Genomic DNA, 21,389 nt, shown 5'->3' with positions numbered 1-21,389 from the left:
CTTTAGCACTGGACGGACTCACTTTCTCCAGTCCTACCACATAACCTAAGCACTGCACTTGGGCTTTACAAAACTCACACTTTGACAAACTGGCTACTTGATTTTCATGTCAGTCTCTGCAGTAGGACACCTAACTGAGACAAGCGCTCATCCCGCGTGTCACTACTGTCACTACATACAATAAGATCGTCGATGTACGTTATACATCTCTCTAGGCCACTAGTAATTTGATTCAGAATTTTCTGAAAAGTGGTAGGAACATTCTTCACACCATAAGGCATACTGTAATTGCACCTATACGCACAACTGCCAGCTGCAAAGCACGACAACTCTTTCTTGTCTTATAAAGGTTCCCTTGAGCAGATGTACTCGTGTCTTAGTGATGTACTTAACATTACCTATAAAAACCGTGCAATCATCTACTCTAAGGAGAGGATAGGTCCCTGTTCTGTTGAGAGAATTTATGTTCCTGTAATTAATACGAAACCTGAACGACCCACCAGGTTTCGGCCCTAATGTCACAAAGGAACTCCATTCACTCCAACAGGGCTCAGTCATCCTCAACTTCTCCATGTAAGCCAGCTCGTCACGGAGGATAGGCTGCTTGAGAGGGCCCACTCTGAATGGTGCCTGCTTTACCAGGTGAACATCTACCACGTCCACATCGGGCTCCATCATCTTTGTGCACCCGGGAACAACCATGAAAACTTTTGGATAGTCTTTCAGCAGAGACGTGAGCTGGGCATGCTGCTCAGCCATCAAATGAGAGAGCTTGCCACCGAACTCCTGCCATGCCTCGGCATTCTCTTGCCAGCTGGTAGCCTTATCCAAGTAAAATAGGGCAGTCATAGCTCTTCATCGCCTCCATAGCTGTCATGACACAAGCAGTACCAGTGCCCAGTTTCTCCCTCGTCTTCATAGACAATCATGTCTCCACAGCCGATCTTGTGTCTGCCGCACCCAGTGGCTGTCACTAGTGGTACTCCTTGAGCATGTTTATGTGACCCAGTCTGCGTGCCTTCGTCCAGTCGGGGGTTTGAATCACGTAATTCACTCACCTGCCCTCTTCTCTACTACATAGAGGACAGAGAAAATTGCCTGCTGCAGCTGTCAGTGTATAGAAAGCAAGACTAGAACCTTGTCTCCTGGGCAGAACACTTGACTCTTTGACCTCCTGGTTCGATCATACCAAACCTTTGTTCTCTCTCTTGAGCAGATCCCAAGTTTGCCTTGGCTACCTCCAGACTCCTAGCCAGTATTTCTCTGAAGTTAGACACATCAGTTAGGAAGTTGACTCGGTCCTCATTTTTGACCCATAGTTCTTTAAGCAGCTTCATGGCCAAAAATCACTTCGAAGGGTGAGCTTCTGAGGGGGTTCACTTGGCGCCTCTCTTATTCCAAATAAGAGGAAGGAAAAACCCTTGTCCCAGTCTTTCTTATGCTGGATACAGTACTTTTAAAGCATATATTTCAGAGTTTAGTGATATCTCTTAAGGACGCCTTGACTCTGTAGGTGGTAAGCTGAAGATGTTAATTGGGACATTGTAACCACTTGTATGCAACCACTTGTAAACCAACAGTATGTGTGTTCTAAGAAGGGTGTACATGACCTAATTCCCTTGCCTAAGGTCTGGTCTAGTTCAAATTCTGCCTACACAGTCTTTTTCTAGAGAGGGAGATAGGAGCATGCCGGCTTGCAGGCCAGAGACAAGGTTGGTGAAGTGGAGGCAAGACCTGTGACATTCTTGTGTAAACATATATCCACAATATTGAACCGGACTTTGGATTTACCTACATTTCATGAATGGGGAACTAACAAGTGATGGATAGCGAGAGGGATAAACATAATTTCACGTCTTCTGCAGGCATTCTCTGCAATTGCCCCCTTGTCCACGGTACCTTACCTTCCATGGCGACAGCTTGTTCCTGCCCCCCAGCCTCCAGCTTCCTATACAATTTTTAGCGCAGTTTTGCCACAGGAATACCTACAACCCACTCCAACCCCCATCCCCCGCCTCTGTGAGATCACAATGAGTTTTTTATCACTAACCTGCTGCTACTACGTGCCTGAACTGCCAGCCCTGTATAACCAACCATTATGTTACCTCACTCTGCAGTGACTTGGAGATTTAACCCCTCACATTCCCAACCGCCCCCCCCCCCACACACACAGTGAGCCACCACACCCGTTGCCACGCCTCGTGACTCAACTGCCACCCTATCACCAAGCCTGCCTGACGTCACGAAGGAGGAAGTGTGGCCAGTCACGATGCCCTTCATTACAATTTTCCTTTCCTATCAGCTTGCCCGCATTGCCTGGTGCATGAGTGTTTCCCAGCTATGTCACAGTCTGCTCTGCCCAATCAAAGCCTTCCATGGGAGGAGGAGTTTGCTGCCACAAGCTACGCTAGTCTGCCTTCGAGAGAACACTTGTTTTCTAATTACAGTATACTGTGAATATTATTCTCTTATGTGAAAATTCATATTTTCTCGTACTTCATCTAACCTCTCCACTCATTTCTATAGAGAATGTGTGCTTTCTCTACAGACCGGGACTTTTATTTATTTAATTTTATTCATTACATTGCAAATTTCATTCTTATTTTTCGTTTAGTCACTCCTACTTCATTCCATTTTCTCCAAGTTACCTTCTTTAACAAAGTTTCACTGTACATAACTCATTTACTCCCATTCACATTCATTGTATATAAACCATATTTCTTCATATACTACTCATTGTTCATGATTCATAATAGTATTCTTACCAGCCGCGAAATGACGCTGGTATTGTTTTCAACTTCTGGAGCGCGCGCGCGCGCGCGCGCGTGTGTGTGTGTGTGTGTGTGTGTGTGTGTGTGTGTGTGTGTGTGTGTGTGTGTGTGTGTGTGTGTGTGTATGTTAGCAAGATAACTTCACAACTGTTCAAGATATCATCACAAAACTTTACGGATGTGTAGTTGAAGAAAAAAGCTATCGCGAGTTCGAAATTGGTGAAAGTTGGTCAATGTCTGTCTGTCTGTTACCACGATAACTTCGCAACCACTCAAGATATCATCACCAATTTTTTTTAGACAGGTGTGTAGTAGGGATGAAAATCTCCTACGTGTATTGTCTTCAACTTGTTTGTCAGTCTGTATGTCTGTTAGCACAACAACTTCGCAGCCACCCAAGATATCATCACAAGATCTTACAGATATGTAATAGGGAAGAAAATCTCCCTTGAGTTCGAAATTAATGAAAGTAGGTCAAGGTCTGTGTGTCTGTTATCACAATAACTTAACAACTGCTCAAGATATCACCAAATTTCACTGGTGTGTAATAGGGATGAAAATCTCCTACGAATGTTGTTTTCAGTTTGTCTGTCTTTGTGCTCAAGATATCACCAAATTTCACTGGTGTGTAATAGGGATGAAAATCTCCTACGAATGTTGTTTTCAGTTTGTCTGTCTTTGTGTCTGTGTGTCTGTTAGCACGATAACTTCGCAGCTGCTCAAGATATCATCACAAAATTTTATGGGTAGGTAGCAAGGATGAAAATCTCCAATGAGTTTGACATTAGTGAAAGTAGGTCAAGGTCTGTGTGTCTTTTACTAAGATAACTTCGCAACCACTGAAGATATCATCATAAAAATTTTACAGGTGTGTAGTAGGGATGAAAAACTCCTACGAGTTCGAAATTGGTGAAAGTACGTCAAGGTCAAGGTCATATTCCTAGCCGTGCTAGATATGTATCGGCTTGCGGGTGGTGTGATTATCCCCTTGTGGGGCCTCTAGTTTCATTTATTTATTTATTTATTTGTTTATTTTCTCCCTCCATGAATTAACTCCTTAAAGAAAGTATATCTTTCTCCAGCTGAATATGACAGCGAACATGATGATAATATTAGTGATGATGGCGTAATGTTCCTCCATAATGAAAAATCGCACTCTAAATCTCAAGCAACTCCTTTGACTGCTTCAGGTGTTACTGCTACTACTCCTACCACATCTGCTACCACTTACACAAATCCTACAAACATTGTAGACAATCCAGATAATTTTACACCAGATACTCTAATTTCATCTTTCCCAACTGATTCTCTAGAACTTCAACAACCTTCACCACTGCCCCTGTGTTTACCTTCTCCTAAATCTATTCCACCAGCAACCGCAACACACACCACTGCCACTACAACAGCCTCTTCCGAAAGTACCTTGATGACTCTCACACCTTTACCTCCTCAACTTCATGCCGCGATGACAGCTCAATTCCCCCCCTCCACGGTCATTTTTCCTAGACGATATTAACCGCCCAAAATTCACTGCTGAGGATTCTTCTATTTCTTTTTATGATTTCCTCCGTGAAGTCGAAACAGATATTAGAAACAGGCAGTACAACAATGAATCACTGAAAATCTCTTTTCTTAAAGGCAGATCAGATCAAGGCAAATCGGGCATGGGTGCCTGTTTGCGATCAGTGTACTCTGACAATTGCACAATATTTGCTGATTTTTGCAAGAAGTTAATTAAATTTTGTTGTGCTCACAATCAAAAGAGGGTTCTTTCATTGCCTTCCCTACTCTCTTAAAAAACATGCATGAAGACATGCTCGTACCACCCTAAGAGGCCACTATATATGAGGCAGCCGCTGTAGCGAATGCAGTCACTTCTGAGATAAGCCAGCTATTGAGACAAACATCTTGATTCACTAATATCAGTGGAGATGAGTTGATCAGCTTAAAAGACTTCGGTCATTTGATGGGATTACTTAGGTTTCAAGATTGGTTAACTCCCAGGCAGTTGGAGATAGCCCTACAAATCTGGTTCCAACCAGGAGATGAGTTGCTAGAGGTTTCAAAGGAGATAGACGAACGATTAGGTTCACGTGTCACTCGTCAAGTAAGTACTCACATCACACCCACTCACTCTACAAATGCCGCTACAAGGTTGTACCAACTCCTAAAGTCTCAACTGATTTTTCATGTTCGTGTCCAACTACCAAAGGTTCCACTAACAATGCACGTTCTTCCTCGCGATGCCAATCACCAGCTAACACCCATGACCAGTCAAGTGCACGTCAAGGAAAGGAGTCTCACCAGTCACCTATGCATTGTGGTCAACAGTCTTCGATCATATACTGGCACTGTGGTTTACCTGGGCAACGCAAATCGAGCTGTTCTCGCATGACGAAATCATCAGGAGCGGCGCTGGCGTACACCTTCGAGACTGCGTCGTCCTTATTGCAAGTACCATAAAGACTCCACCACTCATACCATAAAGGAGTGTCGTTACCTTGCTTGTCGTCGGTCGGGGGAAGAGCAGAACGACTTTCACTGGCACCCAACATAAAAGTGACCCAGCACAATGCACTGCCCCTCAGTACTGTTTGCGTATTAGACTATTTAGGGGTAGCTGTGCATGGAAATTGCGGTCAGGTAGATGTCTCACGTTTTATGGTTTCAGGTTCTGCTGTCAACTTACTATCTGATGAAGAGTTAGCAAGAAATCAGTGTTACAGATTGAAAAGTGTTAGCTTCCTTGAGCCCCCATATCAAAATCCATGCACCATGAGTGGATCATATTCAGACATTAAAGGCAAAACTCAGTTTCAAATTTCTTTATATGATTCGGCAGATCCATTCATTGCTGAATTCTGTGTTACACCCTGGATTAGTTGTCCTGCTGATGTTCTCATAGGTGTTCCAGCCATGGTTGACAAACATATCAATGTGTTACCGGCACGAGGGGGAGTTACTATTCAAGGTTTGTTTGTGCCAGGTATTACAGACCCAGTTTCCCAGCTACCAGTTGATACAGTTACTGTCTCCCTAACCAATTAGTCATCCTCTGACATCTCTGATTTCCTGTACTTATCAGATTCTCACCCTGATTCTGGAACAGATCGTCCCAGTGAGCCATCCTGTGGCACTGAGCCGTCATTCAACTCGTCATTACCTACCTCATTGCCATTAGAAGACCTCATTAATTCCTCAGCGATCAACCGACCGGTGGTAAAACAGTGCATGATTTTATCCTCATTGTATGTAGGAAAGTCGGTCTGAGGATTGTAGGGTCACCTAACAGTGTCACTGCTATTTTTCAGCTGAGACATGTCGTATTAAGTTACGAGCCTGCGACGTGCTCGGTGCCAGAAGATGGCTTAAGCTATTTACACCTAGCCAACACTACTAATGCCCCATTTACGCTGTTTACTGGGATGCAGATTGGTGATTTTTTGGTATACCCAGCGCCCGTACGTGTATGCCAAGACTTCCCACTGTCTGTTGCAGATGTGTGTTCAGTTGTTAACTCTACTGACAATATCACTCCAACTTATCTTGAATCTCATGAGATTCAAGATAATCACTCCCTCTCTCATGATCTTTTGCAAGCTTGTCGTTAAGTTGTAGCCCTACCCGGTGAGAACATGGGAAAAACTAGTCTAGTAAAGTACTCTGTTACATTGCAGCATGCTGCTCAACCCGTGTATCTCCCTGCCTATCGTTTACCTCATAGTCAACACCAACAGACTGATCATTTCGTTCAGGAAATGTTGGAACCAGTTGTTTTCGAACACTCTGACAGTCCGCGGAAAATTTGGTTATTCCTCTTTCCAAGGAAAGGTAGTGACTACTGCTGCATAAATGCATTGACTGCTCTGGACAGATTCCCAAATCCTGTACTCACTGATTTGTTGGAATTGCTAGGAGAAAATAATTGTGTTTTCTCCTCCCTGGCTTTCTTGAGTGGATATTGACAATCATAAATGGAGGAATCGCCTCATCCAATCACTGCCTTCAGCACCCCCATCCTGTCATTACCACTTCTGTAGGCTTCCATTTGGCTTGAGAAATGCACCATCAGCGTTCATGCGGCTCATTCATACAGTCTTCATCGGCGTGACAGGTCACTCATCCTTTGCCTATCTTGACAACGTCATTATCACTAGTCGCTCTATCGAGGAACACTTAGAGAAATTGGCCTAGGTATTCACTAAACTCTAACAATCTGGACTTGAAATCAAGCTGTCAAAGTGTCGTTAATTTGGTTATGTGCAGTAAGAAGCTCAAGTTCCTAGGACATGTTTTCGATCCTAACGGCATTCATACATCGGACGAAAAGGTAAATGCAGTGACAAACTTCCCTATTCCTACCAACATAGATGCAGTATGAAGTTTCTTTGGTCTTAGTGGCTACTATCGTCGTTTCTTCAAGGGATACGCCCAAACATCTGCGCCGTTAACTAACTGTTGAAGAAAGACGAGCCTTTTATGTGGTCCGGTGAACAAGCTACCTCGTTTACCACCCTGAAAACCGCTCTTGCAGATGCCCTGATCTTGGCGTTCCCTGATTATTCAAAACCGTTCATACTATGTACTGATGCTTCAGGAATGGGCCTCGGTGCTGTTCTCATGCAACATGAATCCAAAGGGAAGAAACGTGTCATTGCCTATGCCAGTCGAGTGTTAAATTCCGCAGAAAAAAATTACAATGTAATTCACTGGGAAGCCCTAACCATGGTCTGGTCGCTAAAACATTTCCGCGACATTATCTACGGTTACCCTGTTCATATCCTGAAAAACCATCTTCCTCCTTGTGACCCGTTTTGAGGACGTAATCTTACTGGCCGCCTTGGTCGTTGGGCAGTTATTGTTAATGGCTATAGTCCAACATCCAAATACGTCCCTGGAAAGTCAAACGTTGTAGCCAGTTCTCTCTCTCGTTATGTTGCCACAGTCATAACTGGTTGTGATGTAAATTTGCATTTCAGTTATGATCATGGGTTCCAGCGTGTAGACCCTCAATGGTCTCAGGTCATATACTTTCTTGAGTCTGGTGATGATTCTTCCTTGCCAGAGAAACCAGTTCCTGTGTCTGATTTCATCCTCTTTAATGACTTTACAAAAAGACTGTACTCAGAGGTAGTAATGTGCCTCGTCGTGAAATAAGACAACTAGTCATTCCAACAGAGGTCATTCCTACCGCCCTCCAGTTAACTGACATCCCTCACGCGTCACACTCAGGTAAAGACAGAAGCTTACGACCGGTGGGCCTTTCATATTATTGGCCACTGTGTGAGAAGATGTAGAAGCTCATTGCAATGCATGTCTATCTTGTACTCGTTATAAAGAAACTATTGGTCAACCTTCACCTATGCTGCAATACCCTGTACCGTCAAGGCATTGGCAAACTGTCTCCCTTGATCTCCTGAAATTACTATGTGCAGAATCTGGCTTCATTTATCTATTAGTGGCAGTCGATCATTTCTCCAGGTTTGTGATATTGGCTCCATTGTGTGACAAATCTGCTAATGAGGTTGCCCAGGCTTTTGTTAACTCAGTCGTCTGTCCTTTCACAACTCCAGAAGTTATTCTAACAAATAACGGGTCAGAGATCAACAATTCTGTGCTGGAAGAAATTTGCTGTCACTATGGAATTAGTAAATGTAATGTTGTCCATTATCCAGCCTGTAGTGGCCTCGTGGAGAAATAGAATAGGAAGATTGTGGAATGCCTACGTCACATGGTGGGTGATCAGAGTTCCACCTGGGATGAGTGGATTCTGCACGTCGCTGCATCAATTCCCGATGTCACTAACCACGGAAAAACTGCCACTCTTCACCAGATTAATTAATTTTCGACATCGAAGTCGGTCAACTTAACCCCATACATTTTATGTGCCCTCTTTGTCACTAAAAGGAAGGGGGAAATTATAACATTATTTTACTCACTGCTACAAGGAAGAGAGGCTTTAATATAGTTAATGAGAATAAAAATTTGGTGGGCTGAGTCTACCATCTCGGTTTTGGGACGGTTATTATTCTTTCCTTCCTTAAATATTGATAAGCTTTATTTTACATCCATTTCATGTATTTGTTCATCAAAACTAAAATAAATAGTGTTATGAGAAACATGTAAAGATTCTTCGTTAAGAAATATTAGCACGACACGGTTAAGATCGTACGTTACGATCATAAACATTAACAAACTCACGTGTGTCTACTGCCCCGCTGGATCATGGAAAACTGTTGCATAGAAAAATGGACAGTGCCTAGACTGAAGTATTTCTTGAAGTCTAGAGGAATACCCTGTTCAGGGTACACCACTGGCATGTTGTTTTGACTTTTTGTATGGTATGTTGGAGCCCTCGGCATCGTTGGATTTCGGCCGGTTCTCTCGTCTCTGCACGATTTCGGCTTTATACATTGTACAGTTTTCATATGAAAAACTTTGCAGATTCTCTTCAGCACTTTGGAGATGAAGCATTGTTCCTTTAGAAAACTAAATTATATGAGTTTCAAACAAAAGGTGCAGCTAGAGACTTGTAAATATGTGATGTATGCTGTCACACCAGGTGCGCTTTCACGGCTTCTGTAGTAACGTTTTCCTGCATGTATCGCATTAAAGCATATCTAGAAAATTAGTATAACTACTAAAGAATAATATCATGAAGAGCTTACGCACGGTATGTCAATAACTATCACGGAGAGATTTTTAAAGATATGCGACTTCTGTGGTCTCTGCATGAGTAGACCGACTTCCCTATTGGACTAGCTGGCGATCAGTGGCAACTCTTGAGTTAGTGACGGTGGGAATTAATGGATCACTTAATAAGTCAATTGGTGAAATTCCATTCTTTGTCATCTACTGCTCTGACAAGAAGCTTCTTTATTCCTTGTTGCAGTCTGAGCCTGATCCGGTCTACAGTCACGATGGTTATGTCAAAGTTCACCTCTCAAATTTTCAGAAAATTCATAAGTACATTGAGGATAATTTGCCCTCTCAAATGCAAAAATGGTACATAAGCAACACGTAGCTACATCAGAAGTTACTATCCAAGTAGGTGATTTAGTTTTTGCCGTGGATCATGAGCATGAATCAAAACTTGACAGTAAAATCCTGGGTCCTTTCTGTGTCATCTCTCTTAAGGGCAACAAATTTGAAACAAAATATCTGTCTAAAGCAGAGACCAAATGGGTGCCTCCCGATGACAAACGTGCACCGAGGGGCATAGTATTGAAAGAGTCACTGGGAAATGCCTCATCTTCTTCTCAACCTAGAAATGCTTTTTCTTCTCCCATTCCTTTTTCTGGCACTTCTTCAGATTCCTCTTCTCCTTCTGGAATAATGCCACCTTCCCTGCTATCAATAACTATAGTGCAAAGTTGTGGTCTGCCAACAAGCCTCTTACATAAAATTGTAAGCACAGACTCTCGCCATAATTATCTTCATAATCATCGCCTCTAACTTCAACTTATTTTATATGTAGGATGTTGTGGGTCAATGCATTGGCAGTGCTGACCCTAGTAGAGTTCAGGTTGGGTTAGGACGATGGTGCCGTACGGCCCGGGGTCTTTGTTGGCGTTGGAGGCGAGGTAATGGTGATGAAAGATGTAGTCTTCTTGTGCTATGACCTAAAGCCGCTGTGGCCATTGCCCTGACCTGCACGATTTCGCACATCAGCTAGAGGAGGTACAGGCCCTTCTGTCTGCCATCAAGGACAAACACAACAAAGATGCGTTTTGGTACCCACTTTACTTACCCGTCTGCTGGAAGCTAGACTACTTTAGGATGAAAATCTCCCATTTACATGACACTTTCTCTAACCTAATACCTAAGCTGTATAGGTCGTTCGCGAGTGAATCGTGGACTCAAATCGAACCTTGCTGAATTAGCCAGTGCCCAAGAGTCTCAAAACGGAAAACTAAAGGTCAACACTCTATGCTACAGAAGATCACAACCCATTTAAATGACGTCACATACACATTAAGCAATTTCACAGAAATTCTAACAATGAAAATCTCAAAACACAATATTGTTTCAGAATTGTTATATGTCAAACTACACATGGACAACCTACAAGTTTCCCTGGACTCTGTTCTCTCCCAAGTTACTCCCTTAGTTCGTATTCTAGTCAGTGCTGTCGGTGGTCGTGTCACTGTAGACTTAATACCTGTCTCCGACCTTCGCTTTACATTGGAATGGCTCGCTTCACTTTCGAATTGTCTCCATTGCCTTCATTTTCCTCTTAAGAATAACACTACCCAATACTAGAGTCCACTTTCCCCACTAAAGAAAATGTTCATATCCCTCTTCGTTCTTCTGTCACATTCGATCTCTTCCGCATCAATCCTTTTCCTTTCTGGTGCAATGATTCCTTGTTACAGGCCACTGTTTCTTTGTTGTACTTCCTCCTGTCACATAATCATGTCTCGTTGCTTTCACATCCTCCAATGATCTCAACAGGTGTGCTTTTCTTAAACCTAACTCTCGACTTTGTGCTGCCTATCTCCTGACAATCTTTCCTAGTACCGCTGCTCCATGTGAATCTGCCTTAGTTCGTAATTTCTTAGTACAATCTGTACGTTCCTTTGTTCTAGCCCCAAGCGGCCAGTGCGCTATGCTCTCCTGAACCATACTGATATTTCCTCTTCAGTACCCCAGTTCCTGTTAGTCTCATTTGTCCTGGAACTCCTGTTCGCTCGGTATCTGCAATTGGTTTGTACAAGGCCCCTAATTTTTGTACCTTAAAATCTGAATCTGTGGTTGTTTATGCTACACATCATCACTTTGCACTTCGTTCCCACAAATATGAAACCTTCCAACCCATTAATGTGACATTCCATCCGCCTGCTGACAATCTTTCTATCATATCAGACAAAACTACTCATGTTGAATTTTCTTAATGTGAGTGATTTTGTTAAGCACCAGTTTTCTTTAGCCTTTAACCGTTCATGGGTACATCCATTCTTTGTGTTTCCCCCAGTGGCAATATCTCTTATTGGATTTTTTGTTACTATATATATACTTTACTGCTGTGTTAAGCGAATGAATAAAAGACTGCATGAGATCCGCACTGCGACAAGATTAGTGTGGCAACCACAAGACCTAGAAACTGGCAGTTCTTAGTGACACTCAGATGTGAAGAGCATGTAACTTGCTACTGAAGGAAAGAAAATTATAAATAAGTGGAAAGATGTCACTTCAGAATAGTAAATGGAAATTAAGTAATGTGATGAGAAAAGGATATCAAATGAACCAGTTGTGTAGGCATTATAGGCACTAGTATCACAATGTGCAGTATGTAGTGTCTGCCGGAGACATACACGGCTTCTCACGAGGAATGTCAATCCACATGATGTATATCCACAATCCTGTTGTCCCAGACCATCAAGAATGTCTAATACATGATGTATCTCAAACAATCTCTTTGTAAGCCAGACAACACAGGCATTTCATGAGCAAACAGTATAACCAACTTGTGCCAGTTATCTGATGTCATGGAAAACTATCTATGGAAAGGTACCAAGGACACACCTATGCACTGGTCGGTATATAACCCCAGGGAAAGCAGCTGTAGGGAACAGAGAGCCCGACAGTACAATGGGGGGCAGAAGGCAGGAGATACGGTCATCTAGGAGGTTTGCCGTCACGCTATGTTATGCTGTCAGTCACATTTCGATATAACTGTTTACAATAAACTCCGTATCCCAAGAGTGCTCTGTGACTCACCTCACTTACGATACACAGAGGGGGAAGGTGAGGAAGAGAGAGACCTACCTATTCACTCTACTCGAAGACGAACAGTTTTACTAGCAGCGGCCCACATTACACTCCACTGATGATAGAAGGGAAGCCTAATCTGCGATACACCTAAAATCTCTCCATCTAATCAAACCCCTCGGCTAAGTTCATCAATATTGGTGACAGCGGTGAACAACAGTAAACTACGATAAACTACGTTCATCAATTGTCGTATGGGTAAAAAATGGTCATATCGACATAAACAGTGAACTGTGAGTAAATAACATTCAGAATGATACAGTAGATATCAGAAAAGAATAACAAGTGAGTGAACATTAGCAGTGACTAAGAGGCATCACTCTCAAAGAAAGTTTTTGTTAAATCAACTATTGTGTACTCAAATGCTATATGTTCGTTTTTGCATGTATTATTATAATTTTCAATACTAACCCTACATAATGAACATAATGAACTTCAACTGTGAACTAGTGAAGAATAATAAGACTATGTTGTTCGTACAGTTACTATAATTATCGCATGCTTCTTGCATTATTAATTAATTGCCTTCTATTTTTACACCCATGAATAATTGTAACTTTTCATTAAATTTTAACATGGACATGTCCCTTGTGTGTGTGTGTGTGTGTGTGTGTGTGTGTGTATATATATATATATATATATATATATATATATATATATATATATATATATATATATATATATATATATATATATATATCTCCAACTAATTCCTTTGTTATTTCCCTAACTCTGTCAATAAGTATCCTACCATACACTTTTCCTATTATACTAAGAAGACAAATGCCCCTATGATTACCACACACTTCTTTTTCCCCTTTTCCTTTGTACAAGGGAATAATTATACCTGACTTCCAATCCTCCGGAAATCTTCCTTCCTCCCAGGCCAATCTGCACATCTTCGACATCCATTCTACTACTATCTCTCCCCCATGCTTCAGCATTTCACCACACTCTCCATCAATTCCTGGGGCTTTCCCCAATTTAACTTTATTCATTGCTTCCACAACTTCTATCCTACTGATTTCTTCCTGTCTTTTCACCTCCCTCCTTCTCCCAGCCATTCCCCATCCACTTATTCTCGCATCACTTCCATCCTCTTTGTTCGACAATTCCTTAAAGTGTTCTCTCCATCTGCTCACTTTTTCTCCCTTCTCCACTAATAATCTACCATTTTATCTATCACTCCCCTGCTAACTTCACATCCACCCTGTCTTACTCTCTTCACCTATTTCCAGAACATTTTCTTACAGTCCCTCCATTTTACACTCAAATTCCTTCCAAATTCTTCATCCACTCTGTTCTTACTCTCTCTTATTAATCTTTTTACCTCATTCTTTCTTTCTACATATAACTCTCTCTTCCGCCTCTCAACTTCTTCCACGCCCCTATTTCTCATCCATTCATTGTATGCTTTCTTCTTTTGTGCCACAGCCTGTCTCATCTCTTCATTCCACCACTCTGTTCCTTGCACCCCCCTCCGTCTTCTCTTCATCCCACACACCACATCACATGCTGCATATATTTCTTCTGTGAATATCCTGCACACACCTTCCACGTCCCCCATCTGCTCCAATTCATATTTGCCCAATCGTTCCTCCACTTCTTTCTAATACAGTATTTTACCTTTTTCTCATTCTCTTGTAACCTTTCTACTCTCCTTGCAAATACTCCTTCTTCCCGTCCTTCCCTTCTTCTATTACGTCATCTTATTTGTATCTTGATTCTGGCCACCACCAAGTAGTGGTCAGAAAGTCCACTCCCCCAACCTTTATAAACTCTTGCATCCATTATACATCTTCGCATCCTTTCATCCACACACTCATAATCAATCATTGCCTTCCTTTCATTCAGTTCACTCGCCATGTATACCTGTAGATCATTTTGTGCCTGAAGAGGGTATTGGCTATCACCAACCCCCTCCCAGCGCAAATGTCCACTAACGCACTGCCATTCTCATCTATCTCAGCAGGCACACCCCACTCACCTACTATTCCATCCACCTTCACATTCCCGACTTTACCATTCATATCATCAATCAAAAACCCTCTCTCATTCCTTCCAAACTTTTCCATGCACACTTCCACATTTGTTCAGAACTCTTCTCTCACTCTGCTTGCACGATCTTGCATTGGCTCATACACGCACACAATTGCCCACATTTGTATTCCAACTTTCAATCTTACCCACACAATCCTTGACCCAACTGATCCATACTCTCTTATGCTCTTCTTCCATCTTTTACTCACAACTATATATACTCCTTCTTTTGCCCTCTCATTCTCACCTACTCCTGCACATATACCCCATCCATACTCCCATTCTCTCACACTCTCACCTTTCCATTTAGTTTCAGTTACTCCACATACATCAACTCTCACACCCTTAAGCACCTGGACAATCTCTCTCTCTTTCACCTCATCATTCGCACCTCTTACCTTCCACATTCCGATTACCATGTCCTTTGTCCGGTCCTTGGTCGTCATCTTTTGGTCAGTCCTTGTCCGAGGCTTCTTGTTTGTCTTTTTAGTTAGTTTTTTTCTGGGGAGGGGCACTAACCCTCCGCCAACCCTTTTAGTCGCCTTGTACGACAAGCAGGGATACTGGGGGAGAATTCTTGAAAAACCCTCCTACCCCCAGGAGCCTCTGTGGAACAGTGGTAGAGTGTGCGTTTCGCACGCTGGTGAGCGCGAGTTCGCCTCTCGCCAAAGTTGTAAAAACTTTGGGATGCGTTCACCAAGCCACTTGCTACTATGGCGGACACAAGGGGTGCTGTGGTTGAACCAGTGTCACATACTAGTATGCTTGCACCCAATTCGCTTAAGGCGGGCCGATTACACTTGGTCCACAGACTACACACACATCCAAAGCCACTACAGCACTACAATCACACTCACAAGCACTTCTCACCCTACATACAGTCTCTACCAGACAGCCTAAGCCACTAGGTAGAGATACATTGGCTGTATCGTCCCTGCTTCGGAAGGGATAGGCCGGTCTTGCAGTGGATCTCAATGGCTGCTGATGAGATGATGATTTATATATATATATATATATATATATATATATATATATATATATATATATATATATATATATATATATATATATATATATATATATATTGTTACATAGCCTATGATTTCATCATCCTTTGTATAATTCTAACGTACGGTATGTTGCATGTTTGATCACGATTCGCCTCGTGGCTTCCATAGTGCGTGTTCTACCTCACTCCCCCCTTCCCCCCCTTATAGTAGAGTAAGTCGTTCTTTCTGTTGTTCAGAGCAGGATTGTTAACTCTTTGTCCCCTATGGTTTCATTTGCTCATCCTTCTTACAAGTTGTATCAAGCTCTGCCGGCCCCTATATAATGAGCTCAGTCTCTGCATTATTGCCACTTAGATCTGCTCCTCATTTTGTTCACATCTCTGTCCTCCCCTGTACAGTTGTTAATATTCTGTGAGTGCTCAGGAAGTCTCCAACCATCTAGCTGCTGTGTAATTTGAGTATAAGTGATTGTTGCATTTTGTTCTTGTACTGTATAGCATAAGATGTTAATTCGTAGGCCTGGTAAGGTTTTTGTGATTAATGTAGAGTTTTTACTGTCAGCCAGTAGTAATAATATTTTGTATCTTTAATAATATATCTTGCATTAACTGAGCATTGTCCGGTTTTCTCATATTATCAGGGCTGACTTGCATAAATTTGCTCTTGCTAATTTCGTGTTAATGGAGGCTATTGCAGTTAACCATATATTTAACCTGTATTTTGCCATTACATTATCCTTATGAGTCCTGAATGTTTAGTTGTTAGTTTGAGCATTAAACTTTAACTTGTAATTTTACCTAACTCTTTTGTTTTGAACCTGGAACTTTGCGGGACAGTAGTGATTTTAGTCTCTGTTCCGTAACATAAATTTGGCGACCTCTTTCAGGATATTCAGGATATTATCATATGGATATTGCTTGATATTTTGTGACTGTGATTTATTCATGATGTCTACTATTACTACGCTTGATGAAACCAAAGATTTTTTGTCAAATGTGCAAACAGTGTGTGATGTAGAAAACAGAACAAAGAATGAACTTAAGCTTGTTGCTCAACAATTAGGAATTGCTGTTCGCTCTCATCATTCTAAAGATCAAATTGTTGACAAGATTAATGAAAGCTTGTTTAATGTAACTCCTCCAGATGAGCAAAAGCAGATTGAAATAGCTAAGTTACAGCTAGCCCTGCAGGAGGCTCGTGCTAAGGAGGCTGAGTTTCAGGGACGTTCTAAGGAGGCTGAGGCACAAGTTGACATTGCTAGGATTCAGGCAGACCATGAGTATCTCATGAAACAAGGTGGAACTGGATCATCTGGCTCTGACGATTTTGATGTGGCTAAAAATGTTAAACTTGTCCCTCCTTTTAATGAATCTGATTTAACAAAGTATTTTCAATTGTTTGAGAGGGTAGTTACAGGTTTTAATTGGCCCAAAAAGTATTGGCCAGTACTCCTTCAAACTGTTCTCACCGGTAAAGCTCAAGTAACTTATGCATCTTTGCCTCAGGATCAATCTGATAATTATGATGTAGTTAAGAGCTTGATTCTTAAGGCCTATGAGCATGTTCCTGAAGCCTATAGAGTAAAATTTAGGACAACTTATAAGCAAAATAAGCAATCCCATGTTGAGTATGCAAAAATCAAAGAAGCTCTGTTAGAGCAGTGGTTAAATTCTAAGAATGTGGATTCTGATTTTGGTAAATTTAAGCAGATGATTTTGCTGGAGTACTTCAAAAGGTGTATTAATAATGATGTAAGCCTATATCTTGATGAAAAAAGAATAGATAATTTGTCTGATAGTGCAGTTTAGCTGATGAATATGTTCTCACTCACAAGAGATATTCTAAAGAAAAAAGGAAAGCTGAGAGTAAGTACGTTGCCTCTACTCAGAGTACAAGAAACAGGAAAGAGAATAAAGATGATGTTTCTCAGGAAGTAAATACGAGCTTTACCCTAGATTTCAGAAAAGTAAATGTACTTATTGTAGTAAGCTTGGTCATACTACGGAGAAATGTTTCAGGAGAGCGTGATGTGAACAAAAAGAAGTCTTTAAGTATTCACTCAATTGGTCTAGTGTCCACCCTTGAGAGTTCCCAGAATTCTTTAACTGAGTTAACTGAACCTGCTTTGAGGGGTAAATTAAATTCTCATGATGAAGCTCCACTTTTGAGCAGTAACGTGGGTGACACTCTCAAGAGTTCATGTGCTAATTTCCTGTCTGATGGTTTTGTCAGTCCTCTGGACAGTAATGACAGGAAATCAGTTAAAATATATCGTGATACAGGTGCTTGCCAAACCCTTATGCTGACCAGTGTTCTAGGCTCTAATATTAATTCCTCTGATGAAACTGTAATCTTACAAGGTGTAGGGAATAATTACTTCTCTGTCCCTCTGTGCAGAGTGAATTTAGAGTCTGGTTTTGTTAATGGTTCCGTTATGGTTGGGTTGGTTGAGACACTCCCAATGTCAGGTGTATATAACTTTCTTACTTGGAAATGATATTGGTGGAAGTCAAGTGTGTCCAGCTCCTCAGTTGTCTAGTGAGCCAGTGGCTGCGGCCCAGGATTGTGATGTCCCTGATGTGTTCTCTGCATGTGCTGTCACTAGGGCTAAGTCTAAAGTTACTGGTGACTTAGAGGAAAATGATGGTGATGTTATCCTAGCTGACACTTTTCTTGCTAATTTGGACCACTCACCAGATGAGGCAGTACCCCGTAGTGTTGATAATTTGTTTCGTCAAGAGTTGGTTGAGTTGCAGGTTGCTGACCCTGAGTTGAAAGGTCTAGCTAACTCTGCTTGCAGTGAGGAATAGTCAGCTGGTGCTTATTCTTGTTATTATATAAAGTCAGGAGTACTTATGAGAAAGTGGAGACCCCCAACAGCATCAGCCGACTGTGAATGGGAGGTTGTACATCAAGTTGTCATCCCTCGTGTTTGTAGGCAGGATATCATTAGAGTGGCTCATGATTCCAGTTTGGCAGGACACCTTGGAGTGAGGAAGACTGTAGCACGCATTTTGAAACACTTCTACTGGCCAGGTATCTTCTTTCCTGGTATTGTAAGTCTTGTCACACCTGTCAAGTTGTGGGGAAGTGTAATCAGACCGAAAAGATTGCACCTCTAGTTCCCATTCCTCCTTTTGAGGCGCCTTTCACCCGTGTGTTGGTGGATATTGTGGGCCCTCTTCCTAAGACTTCTTCAGGATTTTCTTATGTGTTGACCCTGATTGATATGGCTACTCGTTATCCTGAAGCAATTCCACTTAGAAATATCTCAGCAAAGAACGTGGTTAAGGAAATGCTGGGGTTCTTCACAAAGTTTGGTCTGCCCAAGGAGGTACGGTCAGACCGGGGATGTAATTTCATGTCAAATGTTTTCAAGCAGTCTCTGAAAGAGTTGGGCATCACCCAGATCACGTCTTCAGCTTACCATCCCCAGACCCAAGGAGCGTTGGAGAGATATCATCAAACATTCAAATCGATGCTCAAGAAATACTGTTTGGAACATCAGAAAGACTGGGATAAAGGTCTTCCATTCGTTGTATTTGCTGCAAGAGAATCTCCAAATGAATCGCTGGGCTTCTCACCCTTTGAACTACTGTTTGGCCATGAAGTAAGAGGGCCCCTTAAGCTACTCAAGGAATGCTGGCTGTCGGAGGAAGATGACGTCAACCTGCTGGAATATGTGATGAAGTTCAAAGAACGGCTGTCCACTGCTTTACAGCTGGTGAGAGAGAATTTAGGAGCTGCTCAGGAGAAGATGAAGACTTGGTATGATAAGAAGTCCAGGTTACGCCACTTTCAGCCAGGAGATCAGGTTTTGATTCTGCTACCGGTGCATGGGCAACCTCTTCAAGCCAAGTTTAGTGGTCCTTATTTCGTGGAGAAGAAACTCAGTGATGTCAACTATGTCATCGCCACACCAGATTGTAGAAAGAACAAGCAACTTTGTCATATCAACATGCTAAAGTTATATCACAGGCGGGACGAAAATAACCCAATCTGCACTGTAGCTGTTCCACCCGAGTCTGCAAGTGAAGTTCTCCCATGCAGTATGAGCCTGAGTGACAGTTTGGGGAAGAATCCTGATATCATGAATGATCTCCAGACTAAGCTTTCTCATCTAGCTCCCGAGGAAAGGCAGGAGTTTTCGGCATTACTGCAGGAGTACCCGCAAGTGTTCAGTGCCACTCCAGGAAGAACCACTGTGTTGATGCATGATGTCGATGTTGGAGACGCAAAGCCAATTAAACTGCCTCCTTACCGTGTGAACCCAGTGAAAGTTCCTCTCATCCAGAAGGAGCTTGGCTACCTGTTGGACCACAAGATGATTGAGACCTGTCAGAGCGAGTAGAGTTCTCCTGTCACTCTAGTCCCTAAGCCAGGTGGGTCACAGCGGCTTTGCATCGACTACAGACGTGTTAATCAGATAACCAAAACAGACACTTACCCTCTCCCTCGCATGGAAGATTGCATAGACAAGATCAGAAAGGCTAGGTACATAAGTAAGTTTGATTTGTTAAAGGGATACTGGCAAGTACCTATGACTGAACGTGCTAGGGAGATCTTATGTTTTGTAACACTAGGAAAGACTTTTGCATGTTCTGTAATGCCATATGGTATGAAGAATGCACCAGCCACTTTTCAGAAGCTCATGAATTTTGTAACAGAGGGTTTGGCAGGGTGTGTTGTTTATATTGATGATGTATTAATCTTCAGTGACAACTGGAAAGATCACCTATGCCATGTCAGTAAATTTCTTGAGCGTTTGGTTCAGGCTAATCTTGTAGCTAATTTATCAAAGTGTGAGTTTGGTCAAGCTAAAGTTCAGTACCTTGGGTACGTAATTGGTGATTGACATATTGCACCACCAGGGGCTAAGGTTCAGGTTATAAGTGATTCTCCCAGACCTAAAAGTAGGAAAGAGCAACAAAGATTTTTGGGAATGGTAGGTTATTACAGGAGATTTGTTCTTAACTTTTCAATTCTTGTATCACCACTTACAGACCTACTGAAAAGGGAGTTAAATTTGTCTGGACTGATAACTGTGAATCCTCTTTCAGCAAACTTAAAGCTATCCTGTTAAGTCAGCCAGTGCTCGCTACTCTAAATTTTGCTAAGCCTTTTAAGATGGCTGTTGACGCAAGTGATACAGGAGCTGGGGCTGTTTTGCTGCAAGAGGGTGATCAGGGTATTGAACACCCTGTATCTTATTACAGTAAGATGTTCACTCCACCTCAAAAGAACTACTGAACTATTGAGAAGGAGCTTTTGGCCTTGATTTTGGGTTTACAGCATTTTTCATTTTATTTGTGTTCTGGTTTTGACCCCATAGCCATTTATACCGATCATAACCCACTGAAATTCCTTAGTAAGTTTAAAGATAAAAATCAGAGATTGACAAGATGGTGTCTACTTCTTCTGGAGTATTCATTAGAGATACAACATATCAAGGGGAAAGAAAATGTTATTGCAGATTGCTTATCTAGACTTTAGACAGATTGTTTTAGAGTAATAAGAAATTTCCTTTGTAATTTTTTTTTTTTTTTTTGTGGGGAGGTGTTAAATAGCCTATGATTTCATCATCCTTTGTATAATTCTAACGTACGGTATGCTGCATGTTTGATCACGATTCGCCTCGTGGCTTCCATAGTGCGTGTTCTACCTCACTCCCCCCTTCCTCCCCTTATAGTAGAGTAAGTCGTTCTTTCTGTTGTTCAGAGCACGATTGTAAACTCTTTGTCCCTTATGGCTTCATTTGCGCGTCCTTCTTACAAGTTGTATCAAGCTCTGCCGGCCC

General features: G+C 42.0%; 1 protein-coding gene across 1 annotated transcript in view; it reads left to right on the top strand.

The window, feature by feature from the left end:
• The first annotated feature begins 1,686 nt into the window (after positions 1–1,686).
• The window catches only part of LOC145402606 (von Willebrand factor A domain-containing protein 7-like), a 126,598-nt gene continuing 106,895 nt past the window's right edge, over positions 1,687–21,389 (top strand). Inside the window, exons 1-6 of the mRNA XM_080274598.1 lie at positions 1,687–1,712; positions 4,145–4,263; positions 5,103–5,225; positions 5,614–5,742; positions 5,857–6,019; positions 7,751–7,901. Coding sequence (XP_080130724.1) covers positions 1,687–1,712; positions 4,145–4,263; positions 5,103–5,225; positions 5,614–5,742; positions 5,857–6,019; positions 7,751–7,901 — 711 coding nt within the window. The remainder of the gene's footprint in view (positions 1,713–4,144; positions 4,264–5,102; positions 5,226–5,613; positions 5,743–5,856; positions 6,020–7,750; positions 7,902–21,389) is intronic.

The sequence above is a fragment of the Coenobita brevimanus genome, chromosome 58, assembly GCF_032717465.1.
Source record: "Coenobita brevimanus isolate Jiangsu-jjx chromosome 58, ASM3271746v2, whole genome shotgun sequence".
Classification (NCBI taxonomy): domain Eukaryota; kingdom Metazoa; phylum Arthropoda; class Malacostraca; order Decapoda; family Coenobitidae; genus Coenobita; species Coenobita brevimanus.
Note: the sequence above shows the minus strand (reverse complement) of the source record. Positions and strands in the feature narration are given on the sequence as shown.